At 37.8% G+C, this 21,910-nt stretch overlaps 1 protein-coding gene across 2 annotated transcripts in view; it reads right to left on the minus strand.

Moving 5' to 3' along the window:
• znf827 (zinc finger protein 827) overlaps positions 1-21,335 on the minus strand; it is a 104,526-nt gene extending 83,191 nt beyond the window's left edge. For both annotated transcript variants that reach the window (XM_073842419.1, XM_073842420.1), the window contains exon 1: positions 20,994-21,335. In XM_073842419.1, coding sequence (XP_073698520.1) covers positions 20,994-21,036 — 43 coding nt within the window. In that variant the 5' untranslated portion in view covers positions 21,037-21,335. The remainder of the gene's footprint in view (positions 1-20,993) is intronic.
• Between the last annotated feature and the right edge of the window lie 575 nt (positions 21,336-21,910).

A 21,910-nucleotide genomic window follows, 5' to 3' on the forward strand; every position in this document is an offset into this window, starting at 1 on the left:
GAGCTCTCGGTCACCTGAGCAAAACAAAAGTATGTGAGGCATGACCCATTTCCATGTGACACCAGGGAGGACGGGCAGTAATGGCCATAATGTTGTTAGTGAGAAATGGCTAGATTGCTGACCAGAGGTCTCAGAGGCAGTGGCAGAAACTCGGGCTGAACCCTGCTCTCGCCACGCTAGGTTAAGCTAGGTTGTGCTACGCCCCGCCACTCTTGTTCCTAGCTACACTGGAGAGGCAGACACAGGCAAGCCACTCCGTGGGCGGCCTGACATTTCCCAAGGTCACGGCTCGGGCCCCAGTTCCGCATGGCTTTGTCTGAAACAACCCCCTGCCTCTAAAACGCACACACGCGCATACGCACTCGCATGTGGCTTGAAAAATGGGAACAAAACCCTGGTAGTTAGCCGCAACGGCAACAATGCTATCGCATAGCAACAAGCTTGACAGTTCGGGACAGGGGACAAGATACTGGCCGTCTGCCTTTGAGAGGTTCGTTTAATGGCATAATGGTGAGCATGACTTTGTGTGGCCAGAAAAACAGCTGCGGGAGGCACTGTGGTCCAGATCTGTTATCAGTCACTCTCACTGAGACTTGGTGCTCGTCTCTCTTGAGGCTAAACTGCGCTTATGATTGTGTGCTGCTGCGGACATGACCCTACAACCCTCCAACCACAAGTGCTAAATGCAAATCGTAACCTCTGCAAAACATTAAAAAAGAGAAGAGTGTTACATACAGGCACTGAGATTAACTTTTTAGCCTGCCAGATTTCTCATAGCCAATGAATGATTGTGTTCTCTAGAGTTTAAAATAGAAGTGTTTTGAAAACTAATGGTTAAGATATACATGCAACAATGTAATCTGCATCTAGCTTTGTCATGTTATAAAAAAAGATAAATAAACAGTTTGTCCACTGTTGATAAGCTGCATAGATGTTTAAAATCATGTGTTTATGATTTTAAAAAAAATATTCAGACATTAGATATAATTTTTAATATTTTTACTAGTGGGTTCAGGACACTAAAGTTAATTTATGTAAGTGAGGATAGCAAAATAAATTAAACTGTGACATATTATACCCCCCAAAAATCTCTATACAGTGGACTACCAGTAAAATTGATCAAAATTTGGGACCAAAGATTTGATTTGACACTTTGAACTGACCATGTTTTGTTACATACCTTTCCATCAAAATTATCTGACATTATCAAGATAAATTTGTTCAGACACAGTTTAACTCTTGAGTTCTTGTCATATTTTAGCGAATAAACTGTGATAATGTGACACATTTTGAAGGTGTCTGAATGCACTTTGGTTTGACTGTAACTGTAATCACAGTTCCTGAGAATAAATGTGTAATTAAATTACATTTACTTGACTATGAAAATGTTAACGATTCCAAAGGGGGTTACATTTGAATATTTTCACACACATACAGATTTGATTGATTTCTTTCCCAAATTGAATTGACTGCTCTAAAATATGAGACACCAATGTTTCAGGAGTTTAGGAGACAGAATAGGACACATGCTTATTTGATAACTGGTTTATTTCCTATTTGGGTTTATGTATATGCTTTATTTTTTAAGACTAGCTTCGCTTTTTTTCAAGGCATTGTTGTATGCCAGTGTCTATGCAGAGATTTGATTTCAAAAACAGTACCAAAGCAGTTAAACTATTTCTTGCTATGATTTTAAATCTGCATTTAACCTCAGAATGATCTCAGAGTGAAAAGAAGCTGAAGTGTGATTTTGTGGTGGCTGTGCTTTAAAATTAAATTATTATAATCTTAGTTCAAGTGATGAAGGATTTTGAGAAGTCTGACAGTAACCAGTGTTGAGTACAACTGTAAGGTTAACCCTGCCTGCTTTAAATGTTTGAAAAATGATTAACAGTTCAAAACATTCGTTAGAAATGTAGAAAAGTAATCAAAAAGTAATTAGTTACATTATTTTATTAAAGTAATTGAAATAGTTAAACTATTTATTACATTTTAAATAAGGTAATTTACCTTGTAATTAATCTGCAACCTATTACATTTCCGAAGTAACCTTCCTAACACTGTTTATAGATAACAAAGAAAACTAATTCTGTGTAAGTGTTAACAGGAATGTTCTGTAGAAAACTTGCTCTTAAAATGCTCCGTAATTATCGATCATATAGATAAAAGTAACACATCTTTCGAATCTGTAGAGACTCTACGTTTATTTGTGCGCACTCACAATAACGAAACGTTGCACTTTTGTAAAATAAAGAAATCAAACAGGATGCGTTTTCTGCCATCTTGGTCTCTGTGAACTTGAGCACGAAACTTCGAAACTATATCTATAGAGAGTGAAATGGCTATTAATTCAAATAGAAAACTAATATTCTCAGATTATGCAATCCATATGAAACATGCATACAGGTGCATCCACTACTGGGGAGATGACCAGTCAGTGTTGCCAACTTCATCTCTCAAGCCGAAAAACAACAAAAAAACACTAGTTTATCAATAAATTATTAAAGTGTTAAGGCAGTCTCCTTGCTGTTTTTTCCCTGACACATTCATAATTATTAATATGTTGGTCGGTGCACTGTGGCAAGCTTTTTTTGTGTGTGCACTTGAGTGCTTATTAGGCTATGTAGGCAATTAAAGGCTCATTATTATGTTTTATATGGTTTGTTAATAAACATGCGACTAATAGTCGACTAATGGTTAAAATGAATGACTACTTTGTCGAGGGCAGCCCTAGTTTCCACAGAAATATTAAGCAGCACAACTGTTTTTGATAATATTATGAAATGTTTTTTTAAACTACAAAACAGCATATTAGAATGATTTCTGAAGAGTAACAACAAATGAAAATTACAAAAAAACGCCAACATAGTAACATATTTTAAAATGTTATTTTACACTGTAATACTACTGTATTTACTGTACTGTGCTACTGTATTTTTGGTGAGTTTTCTTTCAAAAACATTCAAAATATCTTACTGACTTCTAACTTTTGAAAAGTAGTGTACTGCATCCACCAAAAAGTTCAAAGAAATCGTAAGAATTTCTGCTTGTTTTTGCACTAAAATACAATACATGTTTAGAATTAAATGAGTGTCTATAAACAATTACCAAATATTCATTCTTGAGTGAACCATTTCGTATATGTATAAATTAGTATTTTTAGCATTGCTGTCCAATGAATTATGTTCAGAGTATTTGTCCTTCGTATTACAATTAGACTTGGAAAACATCTTAAGGACCTTGTTAATTCTGTTTTGTTCTTTGCCAGAGTACATGGATCTAGTGTAATTGTAGCCTATATTTCTCTGGATTCATTTGAGCAACAGCCGTTGGCAGCTATACAGTTAATGCCACAACATCTCAGCTGTGAGATGCAATAAGCCACAAGGCCGAGGAGGAGGCTGGGAGGGTTCTCTATTAGGGCCAGCAGCCACATGACTTGCGTAAGGTTGCCTACCAATACACTGAGGCTATTCTGCGACTCAGTCGGGCATAAAAATCGGCCGGCCTGACCCAGAGGTCGCAGAAAGGGCACAGAAAGGCTGTGCTGGGTGGGAGGGTGGCTGCTTCAGCAGAGTGAAGGAGAGAGGGAGAGGCCATTAGTCGATTAAGCCAGGGTGGAGCCATCAATATTCCACTGATGCCAATGAAAAGACACACTCGCGCAGTCTCGCATGAAAGGCTCGGGTCGAATAGCTTTAACTCTATCAGAGATATTGCAGTGCCTCACAGCAAGCGCTGCTATCGAATGTTACTGGCTAACTAACCACCACTTTGGCATCTATAGTTTCCCAGCATTCTCTGTGGATTGCAGAAGCAAGTGCCGGTGGCGTTCGAGGGGTGGGGGGCTGGCTTTTGGAGGGGAGATAAAAAGTGGTGGCGGTAATTAAGTGTCCGACTGGGCCCTGGCGGGGGTTGCCACGGCCGCAGGCAATGCTAATGAGCCCGTCCGCCGGTCAGTGCTACCTTATTAGCCGCCGGCCGACAATATGGTGGGAAGGACGCGCTGCCACCGCCACCAGCCACACGTCGTCACAAGTGACTAACGCAGAACCAGAGGTGGGAAGCAATTCTGTTAATTAGGGGGCCCTCAGGATGACCAGTCTATGCCTTGAAGAAAACGGGCAATCGGTCAAAGCAAAACTACGATTCTGCAAATACAGTCGTGTATTGATATGTCGTGATTCACTTTCTTGCAAATTTGCATTATCCTTTAGGTTCTCGTCTTGATCCTTGTTCATTCATATCTTTTCCTACAGTTCAATTAATGAAAAAGCAGGAAGTCTGAATTAGCATAAACTGGCAACCGGTGTTTCTCAGTGCGGTCTGAGGCACTTCTATGGTAATGGACAAAAGTGAAGGGAACCGCATGAGAGAGATTAACACTGACACCACAGATTACAACTCTCTCTCACTGAAACGCTGAGTCTCTCTCTGAGTCACAATTCAGTCACGATATCATGAAACATCACAATGTAATAAATCGTGACAAGAGTGTGCTGTAATGTATATCCAACCCTAGTATCTTAAAGGCACAGTTCACTCAAAATTGAAAATTCTGTCATTAATACTCAACTACATGTCATTCCAAACCCGTAAGACCTTTGTTTATCTTCACAACATCAATTAAGATATTTTTGATGAAATCCGAGAGCCTTCTGAGACTGCATAGACAGCAACTGAACTATTACGTTTAAGGCCCAGAAAGGTAGTAAGGATATGGTTAAAATAGTCCATGTGACATCAGTAGTTCAACCGTAATGTTAAGAAGCTACAAGAATACTTTTAGCGTGCAAAGAAAACAAAAATAATGACTTTATCCAAAAATTTCTTCACTTCTTCAGATGTTATATGGACTATTTTAACAATGTCCATACTTCTTTTCTGTGCCTTGAACGTGTCAGTTGCATTGCTGTCTATGCAGGGTCAGAAAGCTCTTGGATTTCATCAAAAATAACTTAATTTGTGTTCTGAAGATGAACACAAGGTCTTACGGGTTTGGAACAACACGAGGGTGAGTAAATACCGAACCAGAACCGGCTTTACTGATGAGATACGCATGACAATCGCATGCGATTTATTGCACAGCCCTAGTAAATAATGACTGAATTTTCATTCTTGGGTGAACTATTCCTTTAATTCTGAAATTCAAAACAATATTCTTACCTAATGTACTGTCAAAATGAATTTTCACTAAATCAAAATGACCAATTAATATTCGCCAACAAAAGAATTTCTCCTGCAAATCAGTTTTTTAGAAGAGAAGTCTTTTCAGCCATTAGGTCTATTACTATTGACTAAACTGGTTATCAGATGTGATCTAAATTTTGGAAAATGCACAATGCAAAATAAATAAAAATAAAAAGATGTAAGCAAAAGCATAGCATGCTTTGCATTTTAGAGCATAGCACTTTAAAGAATTAAAAATGATTTACTGAAAAAACTGTACGAATGTATGAATGTGTGAATGTTTGTATGAATATAGAGGAGTGCGGGGCACAAACTAACATGGGGTTAACTGTAACACACGTGGTTTAAATATGTCCACACATGCTAACATAACCAAATTTATGGTGTTTACTAGTTGCCATATCAACACTATAGAGAAAAAAAAGCATGCCAAAATTCTAAAATCTTTTGAAGGTATCGCTGAATATTTATTTTACCATAGCAAAATTTCTGGTTAAAGTAAGATTTTCATTTCAGTTTTTACTATTAATTTAAAATTAGGCAAATCTGCTATTATTTTACTATTATTGTACTACACTAAATAAAGGTGCTTTAAAAGGTTCTTCACAGCAATGCAATAAAAGAAACATTTTTGGTTCCACAAAGAACATTTCAGTCAAAGGTTCTTTAAAGAACCATCTCTTTCTTACCTTTTTATAATCTTAAGAACTTCTATCGCCACAAAGAACCTTTTGTGAAACAGAAAGGTTCTTCAGATGTTATAGGTTCTTTATGGAACCAGTTAGACAAAAAGGTTCTTCTATAGCACCTTTATTTTTAAGAGTATAGACAAGTGTGAAATTAATGCAGATAAAAAAAATTACACTCTGAACCCCAAGTGGACTTACACAAACTGAGAAAGTCAAAAAGTGTTAGGTTGTGCCTCGCGCTCCCCTACTCCGTAGGTGTATATTATGTGTGAGTTAGTGAAAGTACAAAGGGGTCGGGGTTGACAAGCACCAATCACCTCACAATATCACACATTAGATGTGGTCAAATTAAGGTGCTGTCACATGTTTTGCGTAAGGGTGAAACATTTCTCGACATAGATTTTGCAGGTTTTTCACACAAATTCACGTGACCAATATATGAATGTTCGTTGCTTTGAAAGTGATTTCTGTTTTAGCGGTGCTCTGTGTAACACTACACTATTGACAGCAGACAATGTACCTTTTGTGTCAGCGAAATTTTGCTGAACTGCTTCTTTCATTATCACATTATTTGTCTAATAATAAGTGAAGTGCTCCCACACAGCTATCATTTTCTGGCCATGAATTGCAGATTCGGTCATAATTGCTGATTCCTTAAAAATTCTAATTGTAGACATTTTAAGGCAAATGACTTACGTTTAAACTAACCGTAAAAGCTTTACTTGCAACACTCGAGTAAAACACATCAACAAACTGATTATATTTTATGCTTGTATACTACACAAATCAGTGGCCTACGGTATTCCACATTAGCACAGGCCTTCATCAGCATGTATTAGCAAAGCATACTACATATTACCATCTGTGTGTTTTCCGCATGGCCTCAGCGGTCTGTGGGCATGTTGGGCAGGGTGCCAGAGGTGAAACAGGAAGGAGATGTGTTCTTGGAAGAGATTGAGACAGTGTTGGCTTCCAGACCTCTGAAATTCCTCTTTGTAGATGAAGCGCCCTTTTGCACTCTTGTTTATTTCCCCCAACTTCCATTTATAGAGACCAAAAAAAAAAAAGAAAGAAAAGGCAGCGCCTGGACTAGTAATCTCAGATGTACCATCAAAAAGTTGGTTCATAATCAGCCGTGAGATGCTAACTAATGGGATCCACCGTACACTGATGTTTCTATAAGGGCATAAAAGTGGGGCATGGAGCCCAAAGATTTTACATTTCCAGCGAAAACAAGTCAAATGGATGGTTCGCTGTGCCCACAAAGTCACAAAAACATAAGATAATAAGTAAGGCTCTGTGTACACACCACGGGGACAGGAAGCAGGGGTGGATTCAGCTAGGTGCTATGACGCTAACACCACAATATGCTGTTTCTACAGCATTACTGCCGCCTACTCAGATAGACAGCATGCACACAGGTTAGAGCTGACAGGGAAACTCTCCAACTACTGTAAATCACACTTTGTCCCAGTAGCTCAGGCGAGGGATGCAGCCAAGCTTGACTAGCCAGCCACCCAGAAAGACAGAGAGAGAGAGAGAGAGAGAGAGAGAGAGAGAATATGAGGGGGTGTGTGAGAGAGTGGAGGAGGTATGTGTGCGGCTGGGGGGGTTGAAGAAAAAGGGATGGCTTTTTTACAGTGATACCGGGTTGACAGCAGCTTGGCAGTGGCGCCCACGGCACTGCCTGCTTGGATCCAAGCCTGTCACTCAAGACAAGGGCACTAATCAGGATTGGTCCCGGTTTCTTCCTGAAGAATGGGGGTGGCAGTTTTGCAGCCATTAGAGCTGGAGAGGAGAGTGGGGGATAGAGCGGTGGCACAGCAGGAGAGGCTAACCTCATTTACATGCAGGTCCTGGAGGAGAGGGAGCTGATTCCTTTTCCAATCTCCATGTTAAACTGTGGCCGGGGCGGCCGATGGTTAGCGGCGCATTGTTCGCTCCTAGTGCTCTTTGTCACGCCGATAACCATCTCGCTTTTGCGAAGGTAAAGGCGTACGAGCGAGATAACGCCGACGGCACCCACGTATGACTGCAAACGTGCCGTGTCAGAGGAGTAAACGGGAATAGTTGTTCACCTCTCCCCTTTCGTTCGCTTCACGTCAGTGTAACCAGGTGCTTCTAATTCAACCCTACAGTATCTGGGTGACAAATGATTGCAAAAAATATGATCACTATGACAACCGTAACTGTGCCTTTGGAGAGCACGTCGAGCCAACATTTTGCGCCTAACCTTAGTGCTTCGTTTAAGAGTCTCTGCATAGACAACGACTAAATGACTACAAGGGTAAAGTGTGCCCGCTGAAATACGAGTGTGACTTACAGCTGTGCAGCGAGGAAGGAAAAAACAGTCCACTGTGCACGGCAAACGGGGACGTCTTTATCGAGAGTGTTTGGGATCATCTATAAAACCATAATAAAGATATGCATGAAGATCTTCAGCTGAGCAAACAGCTTATTGTCTGAATCAACAATTCACTCAAACTACAACACAGCCAAACAACAGTGGCGCATATAATAAGGCTAACTATAACTGATAAATGCCATATTATAAATATTAGATTATCAAAAGATACCAACTAAAAGACAATGACCTGAAATGGAATAAGTTGAAGTATTAAAATAGTAAAGCTTAATAGAAATATTACAAACACATGACACATGACACATACAAACAAATGACTAAAACTGAATTTAAAATATAATAATACATACTATGATATTACTTAAATAATACAAGAAACACTAAAACACACACACAAATAGGGTTGCAGGGATAATTATGGCTAATAGCTGGTAAATGTCCAATATAAAATTTTGCATAAATAAAAAAAAAAATGACTAAACACTAAAACCAACAATTAAAGGTTAATTTTTATGTACAGAAGGGATTTCCAAGGATTTTTGTCAGTCAAACCTCTTTGACCAAAATATTTACTTGTGCCCCCTGAGAAGTTAATGTTTCAAGAATATAACAACACATTATCACATTTTTATGATTTATGAAGTTTTCATCAACTTACAATGACTTACAGTAGGGGAAACAGTAATGTACAGAAAAACAGATATTCATTATGAGATTTGCTAAAGATTATATTTAGCTGTGTTTTTAAGATTAACTTTAAGTAAAAAAAGGTCATCTAAGTGTAAAAAAAAGAATAATTATAATAAATAGCATGCACAACTCAATATACAATATAAAAAAAATCTTTTTGAAATAAAATATAAATATTAGATGAAAAACGTAAAAAAAAACTTTAAACTTTTAATCTTTAAAATTTAAGATTAACTTTAAGTAAGCGTTAGATGGCAGAAAAGGTTGTCTAAGTATAAAAAATAGCATGCCCAATATATAATATGGGCCAATATTGATACGTTTTAAAAAATCTCTTTGAAATAAAATGTAAATATTAGATGAAAAATTGTATAATGTTGCCTTGGCAACTAAGTGAAATAAAATAAGTTTAAGTTTAAGTTCTAAAATGACTAACACTTAAAAACAGTGAATTAAAGCTTAATAGACATTAAAAACACATAACAAAATGACTAAAACTTAAACTAAAAATTTATTTAGCCCCCCACCAACATACAGGTAGACTACCCAGACCAATACTAAACAGCAACCGACCTCGTCGTAACAACTAAACATGAATGCCGGAGCTTTGCATCAAGGTCGGGAGTAATCAAACATACTGTGAAGTCATCTGCAAATGCGAAGGACATTTTTTACACGAGGGGCTGAGCAGGTCTCAGACACTCACCTACGTTTTAAGCCTCGTAAATCAGCATAAGACATAGTGACAATAGCTTTCACAGAGATGACTTCACATCATGAATATAATATCTCGCCTTTGTAAAGCAGCCAAACACCTCTACACTTGCCGATGATATACCGTTTCCCTTGGAGGCTGTCAATACCTCAGGGTGCCACTACTCTGTGTCTGTTTCCTTCCTGGCACTTTTAATCTTCTCAACTATAAAACAGCCCCGTCTCCAGAAAAACCCTTGGAGCACAGCTGCTAGTCCGCTAGTTAAACTCATTAACATGCTTATGTTCTCCGCACTGGACAGTGTAGTCTATCTTAGAGACGTGATGGAGGCGAAGCAAGCTTTGTGCTTGGAGAATACCCAAATTTCAAACCCTCACATCTACTTTTTCTTGGGAATTGGGGGAAATCGAATTTGGCTTGGTTTCGATTATATATTAAGACGCTTTTCGCATTTAACCTAGGCGTACTGAGCTCAGTGGAAACCCGACAAGCGTACAAATATAATCCGTTTTGAAACTGCAATGTCCCAATGTCTCTTGATGCTAATGATGACAATGATAGTAATTACCATCATTATTATTGTTGTGTAATTACTATGATTATGATCGCCGCATAATTGTGAGAGTAAATTGTCTAGTTGAGTCAAACTTGGCATATTTGGCGCTATTTTGTTGGTGTGGAATCAGCCTCCCCAATCACAACACGAAAAAAAAAAAAACATCAAGTAGCCATAATGACAACAGAACTGATTGGGACTGGGGACAATCTATTAAAGCTGAACGCACTTAATAATAGTAGCCATCTGGAGTCCATTTCAAGGTGGAGAAAGAAAACAAAAACAATCCCATCCATTCTACTTAACTTCGCTTGGTTTGAAAAGAAACTGGTGTAACCAACCGGATGACTTTAAGGAACTTTTAATCAAAAGGTCAAAATTTTGGCTGCCAATGAATGAAAATAATCAATGACTAAAAACAGCAAAAAGGCTGTTTATAGTCTGTATGCACTGTGTGATTCAAAATGAATAAATTGCACTGTATTCTGTGTGTTCTACTGCACGTGGAGCACGCGTGGGCCTCAAACTCAGCGCAGCATGTGTGCACTTCACACAAAGTAAGGAGAAATGTATTAAAACTATTGTCAGCAAGATGAAATAAAGACTTCAGAGTCTTTAAAACTTCTTCAAAACAAAACGTTTCTGTGTCAGTGAAGAAATAAGACAAAAATATATTGCTATCATTAAATGTGACCCTGAACCAAAATTACAGATTTTTTCTTTAATGCCAAAAATCATTAGGACTTTATTAAGTAAAGATCATGTTCCATGAAGATATTTTGGAATGTTTCTACCATAAATATGTGACCCTGGACCACAAAACCAGTCATAAGGTTAAATTTGACAAAACTGAGATTTATACATCATATGAAAGCTCAATAAATAAGCTTTCCATTGATGTATGGTTTGTTAGGATAGGATAATATTTGGCCGAGATACAGCTATTTGAAATCAGAAATCTGAGGATGCAAAAAAAAATCAAAAAGACTGAGAAAATCACCTTTAAATTTGTCCAAATTAGGTTCTTAACAATGCATATTACAAATCAAAAATTACATTTTGATATGTTTACAGTAGGAATTTTACAAAAAATCTTCATGGAACATGAACTTTACTTAATTTCTTAATGATTTTTGGCATAAAAGAAAAATCAAAAATTTTGACCCATGCAATGTATTTTTGGCTATTGCTACAAATATACCCCAGCGACTTAAGACTGGTTTTGTGGTCCAGGGTCACATATATCAAAGCTTAATTTTTGATTAGTAATATGCATAGCTAAAAACTTCATTTGGACAACTTTAAAGGCGATTTTCTCATTTTTTTGCCCCCTCAGATTCCAGATTTTCAAATAATTGTATCTCGACTAGAGATGCTCCGATCAGCATTTTTGGGGCCGATCACAGATTACCGATCACCAAGATCATGATCTGCCGATTGCCGATCACTGCCGATCACAGAATGGCAGGGGAATGGGAATCTTTATCTATAATCTAGCAGAATTTGCACCATTTGTAGAAATGAAATTAACTCTAAATGAACTATATTGAAAAAAAAAAAACAGTAGAAATAGGCTACAGTCAAGATTTTGAAGAACCACCAAGTTAGGGTTGTAGACGATAGTATAGTGTATCAACGATAGTTAGAGATATCTCCAGTTGCTGATGCCTTCCCTGCTGAAAAAAACAGCATATGCTGGTTAGGTATGTTTTGGTGCTGGGATGCTGGTTTAAGCTGGTTTATGCATATATTGCAGCATAAACCAGCAAAGGACCAGCATTAACCAGCAAAAGAACCAGCAAAGGACCAGCATAAACCAGCTAAAACCAGCATCCCAGCACCAAAACATACCTAACCAGCAGGGTTTGACGATAGCAAGACGATTATTATTATTATCCGTGAAAAAAGGCGCCTTACTTTAGAGATGCAGTGCAGAGAGTCGGTTCTTGGATGCTTCAGAAACTTGCCGTGATATAAACACACGCATAGAGTAGCCACGTCGCCTTAACGCGCCGCATGGAAAAGAGATTTATTTATATTAAAGTGCACCTCGCACTAGACTAGGCTACACTAGTTAGTGATGAAGTTCTTTGATAATGTAAATGTTCTTTGCTTGTTATTTGTAGCTGCTTTTTAAGATGATGTAAGGATTATATTATCCATTGCAGTCATTAGGATAAAGGTAGTAAAATGTGGTTTAGGCTGAATTAAATATGATATAGCAGAATCCGTCTGCATATAGGAAACAAACATTCACCTCAGTAACATCTATATGCGTTCATTAGAATTACGATGCGATAAAATGGCGCTAAACATACGCACGTGAATTACACGCGCACCGCTTCTCCTCATTCTATATGAACTGAACTACAACATGAACTGATGACAACAATCAGACATACAGCGGTAACATTATTGCAATATGACGGATATAGAAAGATACATTCATTTACATTCAAGCACGCACATTTACCGCTCACTGAAGATAGCAGAGAATGAAACCGAAAGCAAACTTAAACTTCTCCGCCAAAACTAGTCAGCGCTCTGTAAACGCACAACTTAGTCACATGCCCAATAACAAGACTACCCTTACAAAACTAATAAAGAATTTAGTACTCATGTTGCATGTTGCCACTGGTAAGCTCCGCTCTGCTGTTGTTTACCTGTGCGCCGTGCATGCACGTGTGAAAAAGTCCCGCGAGTAATTTACGTCAAGCGATCGGCTTTTTTGATCGGCGCTTTTGGGGTTCACCGATCAAGCTATTTTTAACCAATATCGGCCGATCATGATCGGTGGCCGATCAATCGGAGCATCACTAATCTCGACCAAATATTGTCCAATCCTAACAAACATACATCAATGGAAAGCGTAATTAAAAAAAAAATACCCTTATGACTGGTTTTGTGGTCCAGGGTCACATATAGTAAAGTATACAATTCAAAATATACATTTGCAATGCCATAAAAGTTTATTATTATTAGAAATTTTAATGTTATAAGTAATACATTTCTCCCAGTATTAAACGAAAACATTGTTTTGATATGTACTGATACTGTTTTTAGATTTTGGGCTATTTGGCTTGTCACAATGTGTTGTTTCAAATTAGTCAAATAAAAAAATCCAAAATAGTGTTTATGTTATTGCATTTGATCAATTTGCATCTGTAGATTTGAATTACAATACACAATTTAAAAGATATAAAAGATTTTTTTCAAAATGGGTCTACTTCAGCAGCACTTACGGTACATTTACAGTACACCAATATTTGCAGTTATATTCCTATATATATTCTGAAGGTTTTTACAAAGGGCTATGTTTAAACTTCAACATTTAAACATACAACATTTAACTCCTGAATTAATTATTCATGGTGATTTCTTTTCCCTTTTCTGGCTGTTGACAGTATTTTCTGATATAAAGAGATATCCAAATTTTCCTGAGTAAAAACTCCAGGCTTTACTGTTACATGATCCTTCAGAAATAATTTAAATATGTTGATTTGCAGCTCAAGAAACATTTCTTATTATTATCAGTTGAAAATAGTTGTAATTCGTAATATTTTTGTACAAATCAAATTTTTCATGATTCTTTAATGTAACGTTAAAATAAATAAATGAATATTTAAAGCATTTACTTTTTTTACTTTACTTTTTTATATCAATTTGATGCATCCTTGCTGTATAAAGGTATTAATTTCTTTTTTTTAAATGACCCCAATCTTTTAAACAGTAGACTAATGTACACTACGTTTTGAACAGTAAATACATTTACTAGTTACAATTACTGTTTTCTATTTGAATATATTTTAAAATGTAATTTATTACTGTGATTTCCTGAGTAAAAACCTCAAATATGTCAAATAAAATCAAACAAGAAAATTATAAAATAATTATTCATTTTTTTTTTTTTTTTTTTTGCTGTTGACAGTATTGTCTGATTTATAAAGAGATATAAAGAGATATCCAAAATTTCCTCTGTAAAGATCTTAAACTCAAATACGGCAAATAAATCATACAAGAATTTTATAACTTGTTTTATTTTTAATATACTTATACATTGTGATTTTTCTGGCTGTTGCCAGTATTTTCTGATTTAGTGACAAATACAGAATTTCGTCTGTAAAAACCTCAAATATGTCAAATAAATCAAACAAGAATTTTATAACTTGCCTTTATCTAAATTTTACATTTCTGTTCAGGAAATTAGTGCATACTTAATTGCAGTTATTAATGTAATGAATAAACTGGGATGTACAATGATGTCCATTAGTTAAATTTTTACCCTATTGAAGTCACTTGTCTGTAATATAATATAATATAATATAACAAACGAGATGCAAAATACATACCGCCATGTCTGTTTTCTTACAAGTTACAAGTGCTCACCGTTTTACCGCCTCTAGTGTTCATTTCTGTTGGAAAACGCAGTGATATGAACTTTTTGGTATGCATTTCGAGGCTTGCGAAAAAGTTCCTACAGGTACATTTTTGTCATGAGATCTGAATATGATTTTTCCATGGCTCTATAGTGGTTAGGCACATGGCTCCAAAAATGTGTGGTCTTGAACAACAATGAGCAAGACGGCAGCAAGCAGGTCGAGTACAGAGGAGTCACACGCCAGCCAAGCAACTGCCATTGAGATGAATGGGAATTCTAACGTATAGCTTTCTCCAGGTATTACTGACCTCCTCACTTCCAAGGCCTCCTCTAAAAAATGACGATTCAAATGCAGTTTTAAAAACTGACAGCGGCTTGCCTGTTCTCATTCCCTGTCAAGTGAACAGACTGCTCTTTGATTCTGCCCAGTAAGCCTCATCTCATCTTAAGACAGACCCAGAGTACTGACTCATAAATCAAATCGCAGTTTGGCATAGCTCTGCAGTCCGGGCCTGCGTCAGACCTGTCTGTTCGATCCCTTGTGCGGTGTGGCCCAGTGTTAGCAGCCTGTTAAAGGTCTGTCCTGGAGGGGATGGATGCACTTGTGTGGTACAACAACACAGGAAAGCGCCTGGAGCTCTCCAGCAGCTCCCCCCACCCTTTCCCCAGCTGAACCAGCGAGCTGTTCCTTATGAACCACTGCCAACTGAATGCCTGCTATGAGCTGGTTATTACTCAGTGCTGGGCCGCCACTAGCCAAAGGGCTGCTCTCCGAGCTGTAGATCTCCATGTTGTGACTTGTCAACATGCGGAAAATCGTTACCCAGCTCAGGCACTTTTATTCCATACAGGATTTGATTGAGACTTGGGTGGGTGAAACATTGTGTTCAGACTTTTTTTTTTTCATTGAGGCTGTAGTGCCTTATGAAACATATGGACACAAGGTGTGTCCTATAATTACCTACAGGCTTAAAAAGATCTATGGACAGGTTAAGAGCACATCAGTAAGGGTTTTTTCTCTCACATTTTTAAGATATTTTAAAATGTCATTTATTCATTTTCATGACAAATTTGAATTTTAAGCAGCCATGACTCCAGGCTTTATTGTTACATGATCCTTTAGAAATCATTTTAATATGCTGATTTGCTGCTCAGTAAACATTTCTTATTATTATAGCTGAAAATAATTGTGCTTCTTAATATTTTAGTGAAAACCATGTTTTTCATAATTCTTTAATGTAAAGTTTAAAAAAATAAATATTTAAAGAATTTACTTTTACTTTACTTTTTTATCAATTTGATGCATCCTTGCTGTATAAAGGTATTAATTTATTTTTTAAAAAGACCGCAAACTTTTGAATAGTAGACTAATGTACACTACAAGTCAGACGATTTTAACAGTAAGATTTTTTAAAAATACTTTCACTAGTTACAATTACTGTTTTCTATTTGAATAAATTTTAAAATGTAATTTATTCCTGTAATTTCAAAGCTGAATTTGAGCATCATTACTCCTGTAACATGATCCTTCAGAAATCATTCTAATATTCTGATTTATTTATTCTAACATTTATTACTATTATTATGTTGAATTTTTTTTCAGGTTTTTTGATGAATAGAAAGTTCAGAAGAACAGCATTTATCTGAAATCAAAATCTTTCGTAACATTATAAATGTCTTTACCATCACTACTGATTAATTTCAAGCATCCTTGCTAAAAAAAAAAAAGTGTTAATTTCTATCATTTCCTTCCCAAAAAAACAAAAAAGAAATTAAACTGATTTCAAGCTTTTGAATGGTATAGTGTAGAATGTTACAAAAGCTTTTTATTTTGGATAAATGCTGATCTTTGGATCTTTCTATGCATCAAAGAATCCTGAAAAAAATGTACTCAACTGTTTTAAATATTGATAATAATAATAATAATCAGCAAAATCAGCATACTAGAATGATTTCCGAAGGATCGTGTGATACTGAAGACTGGAGTAATGATGCTGAAAATTTAGCTTTGGTCACATTAATAAATTGCTTTTTAAAATATACTCAGATAGAAAGCAGTTATTTTAAATAGTAAAAAATATTTTACAATTTTACTGTTTTGCTGTATTTTGGATCAAATAAATGCAGGCTTGGTGAGCAGAAGAGAATTCTTTAAAAATCTTACAGTTCAAAAACTTTTGACTGGTGTACATTCACACTTATAATTTTAAAAACAAAAGCATGTCAAATAAATATCATAGTTTGAATAAATATCACAATTTTAAATTTTATTACAATTTTTCATACATAATTTAATTGAATTTAAAAGAAGGACATTTTACAATAACAGCTGGATAATAATAATAATATTAATAGCTGTATTGTAATTATACAGTAAATATGATCACCCAAGAAACACCAATGGCTTGTAATTTTAAACTCATTTTTACTGACGCTACCAAGACAATCCAAACCATTCTTAGAATTGTGTCAAAACCTCATCTGTATTGTCACTTAGATCCTTTACCTGTCTAAAAACTTTAAAAAGCAAATGTTTATGTTTGCAAGGTGTGAAAAAGCATATGAACAAAACCCGTTAAGACAGAGCGCAGTCTCAACAGAGCAAGCAATCCTTCCTGTGCTTACTGTTGAGTCCTGAGCTTGGCTTCAAGACTGTTTGTCTGATTCAGTGCTTTCATAGGCGAAAGCCTGCTTCGTGGCTTGTCATTTTAAAGATGCACCTTCTTTAATAATGCATTACACATAGTCCGTTACAATCATCGAGACGTACAAAAATTGTCTTAATTATGTCACCGCAGTGCCTTTGACTGAGCACTCACAGCTAGACTACACCTGTGATGAAAGCCAGGCGATCCAGCTAGCCAAATTAATCTAAATGTTCTGGTTCAGTATGCCTGGCTGAAGCCCCTTTCTGTGTAAGCACTTGTTCAGGAGAGCATCCACCACCCTTCCCCTGCCCTTTAATTCATTTCTGAGAGGAAAGCCTGTGTATCATTATTCGCTTGAGCTCAAATGGGCAGACACCGGTGAGAGAGCCTGATCAAGTTGGTGGGGCAGGGGGAAGAAAGAAGAGGAGGAGGAGGACGAGGAGGAGGAGGAGGGGGTATTCTTGGCAGATTTTTCCCTACAAATCAGATGCCAAGAGCGAAATGGAAACCTCCCCTCATTTTCCTTTCCCCTTAATCCAATGTTTTCAAGCCCAAGCCCAGCCAAGGTCATTATAATCATAGATGAGTGGAAAGGAGCCAGTGACCCACCATTACGGTAAGGTGGAGAGCCACCCAGTCGCACACACACTCTGCCGTCGGACTGTAATGGAGAGGCCAAATCCGCGCAATGCTCCAATTCCTCCATTTGCAAATGCAGATAACCTTAAAGATCATGTGTGTATAATGGAAACGGCCGGCTCCCATAGGGAGACATTTTAGCTGATGGCAAAGGTCAGGGTGAAAGAATGATACGGGCTATGTACTTGCACAAAATGGAGGTCTGAGAGTGAGACAAAGAACAGCAGAAAAGGAGAAAAAGAGCTAACCTCAGTCGACCTCTACACCTCAGAGTGGAAATCTGAGGAAAACAGCTTAACGAGGCAGGAACATTTTAACCTAGGCTCCCTTTTCGCGATTAATTTACTGGAAGTTTGCTGAACTGTGACCTGCGGTTTCAACGAAATGTATGAATTCTGGAAAAAGGAGTGTGCAACAGTGTTATAAAGGCCGCGGTTTTGTAATCCCAGTGGTTTTCACTGTAGCACTAAAGCCAAAGGTCATATTTAACTGTCAAGAAGATCATCTGACTGTATCAAGGCCTTAATGCCCTCTTGCACGTCTTGACCCGTGCACGCCGTGACGCAAGCGCTCCTGAACTTAGCTATGTATTCTCGAGAAAAGGAAGTGAAAGATACACTTGCAAACGGATACGCCATAGCCTTTAGCAGATGCCTGGCACATTACTTTTTGCAAACAAACAGTTGCAGCACACAAGTTCCACCATCCTGGACTAGTATTTTTAACTTTTCAAGGCAGTATATAGTCATCAAGAGAAGATGAGACTAATTTAGATCAACAATTGTGCTTGTCATCTGCCTCTCCACTCACAGGTGTTAAAGCACACTGACCACAAACAGAACGTAATGAAATGTGACATCACTCCTCCACGGCTGCATGAGAGGGCTGTGTGGAGCGCCACCAAACTTCAGACGAGCTTTTGCTGAGTGGGTGATTTTGATACGGTGGTGGGACAAATGGCACCGGACATGATGTAGCTCATAAACAAACATGACTGAAAGTTATTCAAGTTATGAAAATGATCAATTAGTCACTACCATAATACTTTTTATGTTTAGTTATGCTTGCTTAATAGGTTTAGTTATAATCCTTTATCATTATAATATTGTGGTTTATATACCATATCCTGAGTTTGGTTACACTTTATTTTACAATGTCTTGTTACGTTGTAATTATACATTTAATTACTGAGTAATAATAGTTAACTATATGTACTTACTATATGTGACCATGGACCACAAAACCAGTCTAGGACAGGTATATTTGTAGCAATAGCCAAAATACATTGTATGGGTTAAAATGATCCATTTTTCTTTTATGGCAAAAATCATTAAGATATAAAGTAAATGTTTTGTGAAGATATTTTGTGAATTTCCTACCGTAAATGTATCAAATCTTAATTTTTGATTAGTAATATGCATTGCTAAGAACTTCATTTGGACAAAACTTAGACGTTTTTGCACCCTCAGATTCCTGATTTTCCAATCTCGGCCAAATATTGTCCTATTCTAGCAAACCATACATCAAGTCAAGGGAATGCTTATTTATTCAGCTTTCAGATGATGTATAAATCTCAGTTTCAAAACATTGACCCTTATGACTGGTTTTGTGGTCCAGGGTCACATGTTTAGGGTTAGGATAAGGGTTTGGTATGGGGTTAGTTGTATAATTTATTGTTGTTACTATAGTACATAAATGTAACAAGTACACCATCAAATAAAGTTTAAGTGTGTTTCTATTGAGAAATGTTTTCCTCACTGTTGAATTTAGTGAAACATCCAAATAATTTAACCAAAAATCTATCACTCCATACAACTGCCTTTTATATTTTGTTATACTTCAAAACAATTGACTAAATCCACCAAAAAAGTTGAATTGCTTTCAACTCTTAACTGCATTACGGATGAATCGAGTTCAAAGCGAGTAGAAATGACTGTGTCAAGTTCAGTGGATGTAAACAAACACGTTTGGCATTGTACAGTGCAGCGAAAACACAAGCAAAAAATTCCAGAGAGCAGCGGCAGACAGTGTGTCAGACTTTCAAAAAAGTCCCAAAAGGCGCCGTTTCGCTTTTGAACGACCACACGCACAAAGATGCATTATGAGCGCTTGCTTTCGTGCACTTAAAGCGCCACCGTGCCACATTTCGCCAATTCCTCTGATCGATGTTTTCCACACTCTACACCGTGTCCCCTCTAGCGGCCGGCACACGCAAGTGCAGCCGTTATTAGCGAGCTGATAAAAGCACAATGTTAACATCCAGCTACACAGGGTCAAATGAACAAATTTCGCGATTAGTAATTCCAAGCGCAAACCGTGCAAAGCAGCGGAAGGCGTAAGATTTGAGTCGGCCGAGCGAGAGACAGCGAGAGCGAAACGCGTTTCGCCTTTTGTGCGTTATTGATCGCAGATTGTCTGCAATGAATGGCTGCATGAGGAAGGAAAAAACCCTGAACTTCAGGTGACCGACCATGGCTTTGACACAGGCAGCCTGCAGACATGAACCCCACTGAACTGGGAGGGGTGGAAGAAAATACCTCAGCTTAAAAAAATCCCGCTCGACAAACGCAAGAAAAAGTCTCGCACACACAGACACACACGCACACAGTCGACCGCGGAAGGCGGAAAGTTGTACGAACGTGTTTTCGGACGCGTTTTCAAGTTGCGGGCTGCTGCTCGATAGCGCCGGAGCTAAGTAAAGGCAGGGGCACGGATGGAAGGCTGAGTCTGGCTCTCAGTCTGATCCGACTGACCCTTCATTTTATTGCGGCCAGATCCTCAGATCCTCCCCTTTCCCTTCCGCGCGTCTCTGCCTCGCTCGCACGGACACATATAAGAAAAGACGCGCGGCCATAAGCGCCAAATAAGCGGCGATAACGCGAGCTTTACTGGCCGCAACCTTTAGGCGGAACGGGACCTTTATCGATTATCTGCAATTAAAGGCACCGCTAGTGCGCTCGCTCCGCTAGCCCCCTCATCGCCAACATGGCTGCCTAGCACAGACCTAAAAAAGGAGAAATAACCTCCGCCGTGCCTTTGTCTGTTTCACCTCTTTAACCCTAAACTACTGCGCAAAACACACGGAGACGCGCTAAAATCGCGGCGAACGAGAAAACGACTTACGTGAAGGCAGGCGCTTGGGTTGCTCCTGTTTCCTCCTTGGCATTTTCCCCCTTTTATCACATTCTCCTTCTGGTTTAGGGATAAGAAGAAAAAAGGTCTTTTCCCATTGAAATTTTGCGAGGGAGCCTGATGGCAGGGACTTGTCGTGCACCTGGCTGTCCTCGGTTAAGTGTATTGTTGGGAACAGGGAAGAGTAGAGGAGGAGGTGCTGTTGTTGTTGCCGTGTCTTGACTATGGCTGCTCTCTGTAAGTGTGTGTCTCCGAGCCCCTAACTAACACTAATGCAGGGATCAAAGGGCAGCAACAGCAGAGCACACACACTCACACACACACTCGCGCGCACACGCACACACACACACACTCACTCGCTCGCTCGCTCGCTCACAGAGAGAGGAGCTCGCCCGACAGAGCAACGAGAAAGGGACAAGGTGCCCCCAAGCTTTCAGGGTGTATACTTGACTGACCACGAACGATTTTTTTTATATTCATATAGAAAATGGATTCTGACTAATGCATATTTAAATAGCTTGTGGGGGGAAAAATTCACAAAAAACGTTTTGTTTTGTTTTTTGACAATGTAAATAAAGATAAAGATGCAATAGGTTTAAAATTAATTAAAAAATGTACAATCATAAAATTATGTATTTTTCATAAATGCTTTTTATAAATGTTTAAATGAATCTGAGTTATCACAAACCCTCAAATCACTGCAATTCATTTTAATGATGGATGTAATGATGTAAATTTTTATAAATGTGTGGTTGAATCTGAGTTTACAGAAACAACCAAATCAGTACAGTTCCTTTGAAGTCTGATGTAATGCTACAAATTTAGAATTAAATTTACAGTAACACTTTACAATAAGGTCTGTCTATTAGTTAACATGAACTAAAAATGAAAAATACTTGTAAAGCATT

Source organism: Garra rufa, chromosome 6 (genome assembly GCF_049309525.1).
Source record: "Garra rufa chromosome 6, GarRuf1.0, whole genome shotgun sequence".
NCBI lineage: Eukaryota > Metazoa > Chordata > Actinopteri > Cypriniformes > Cyprinidae > Garra > Garra rufa.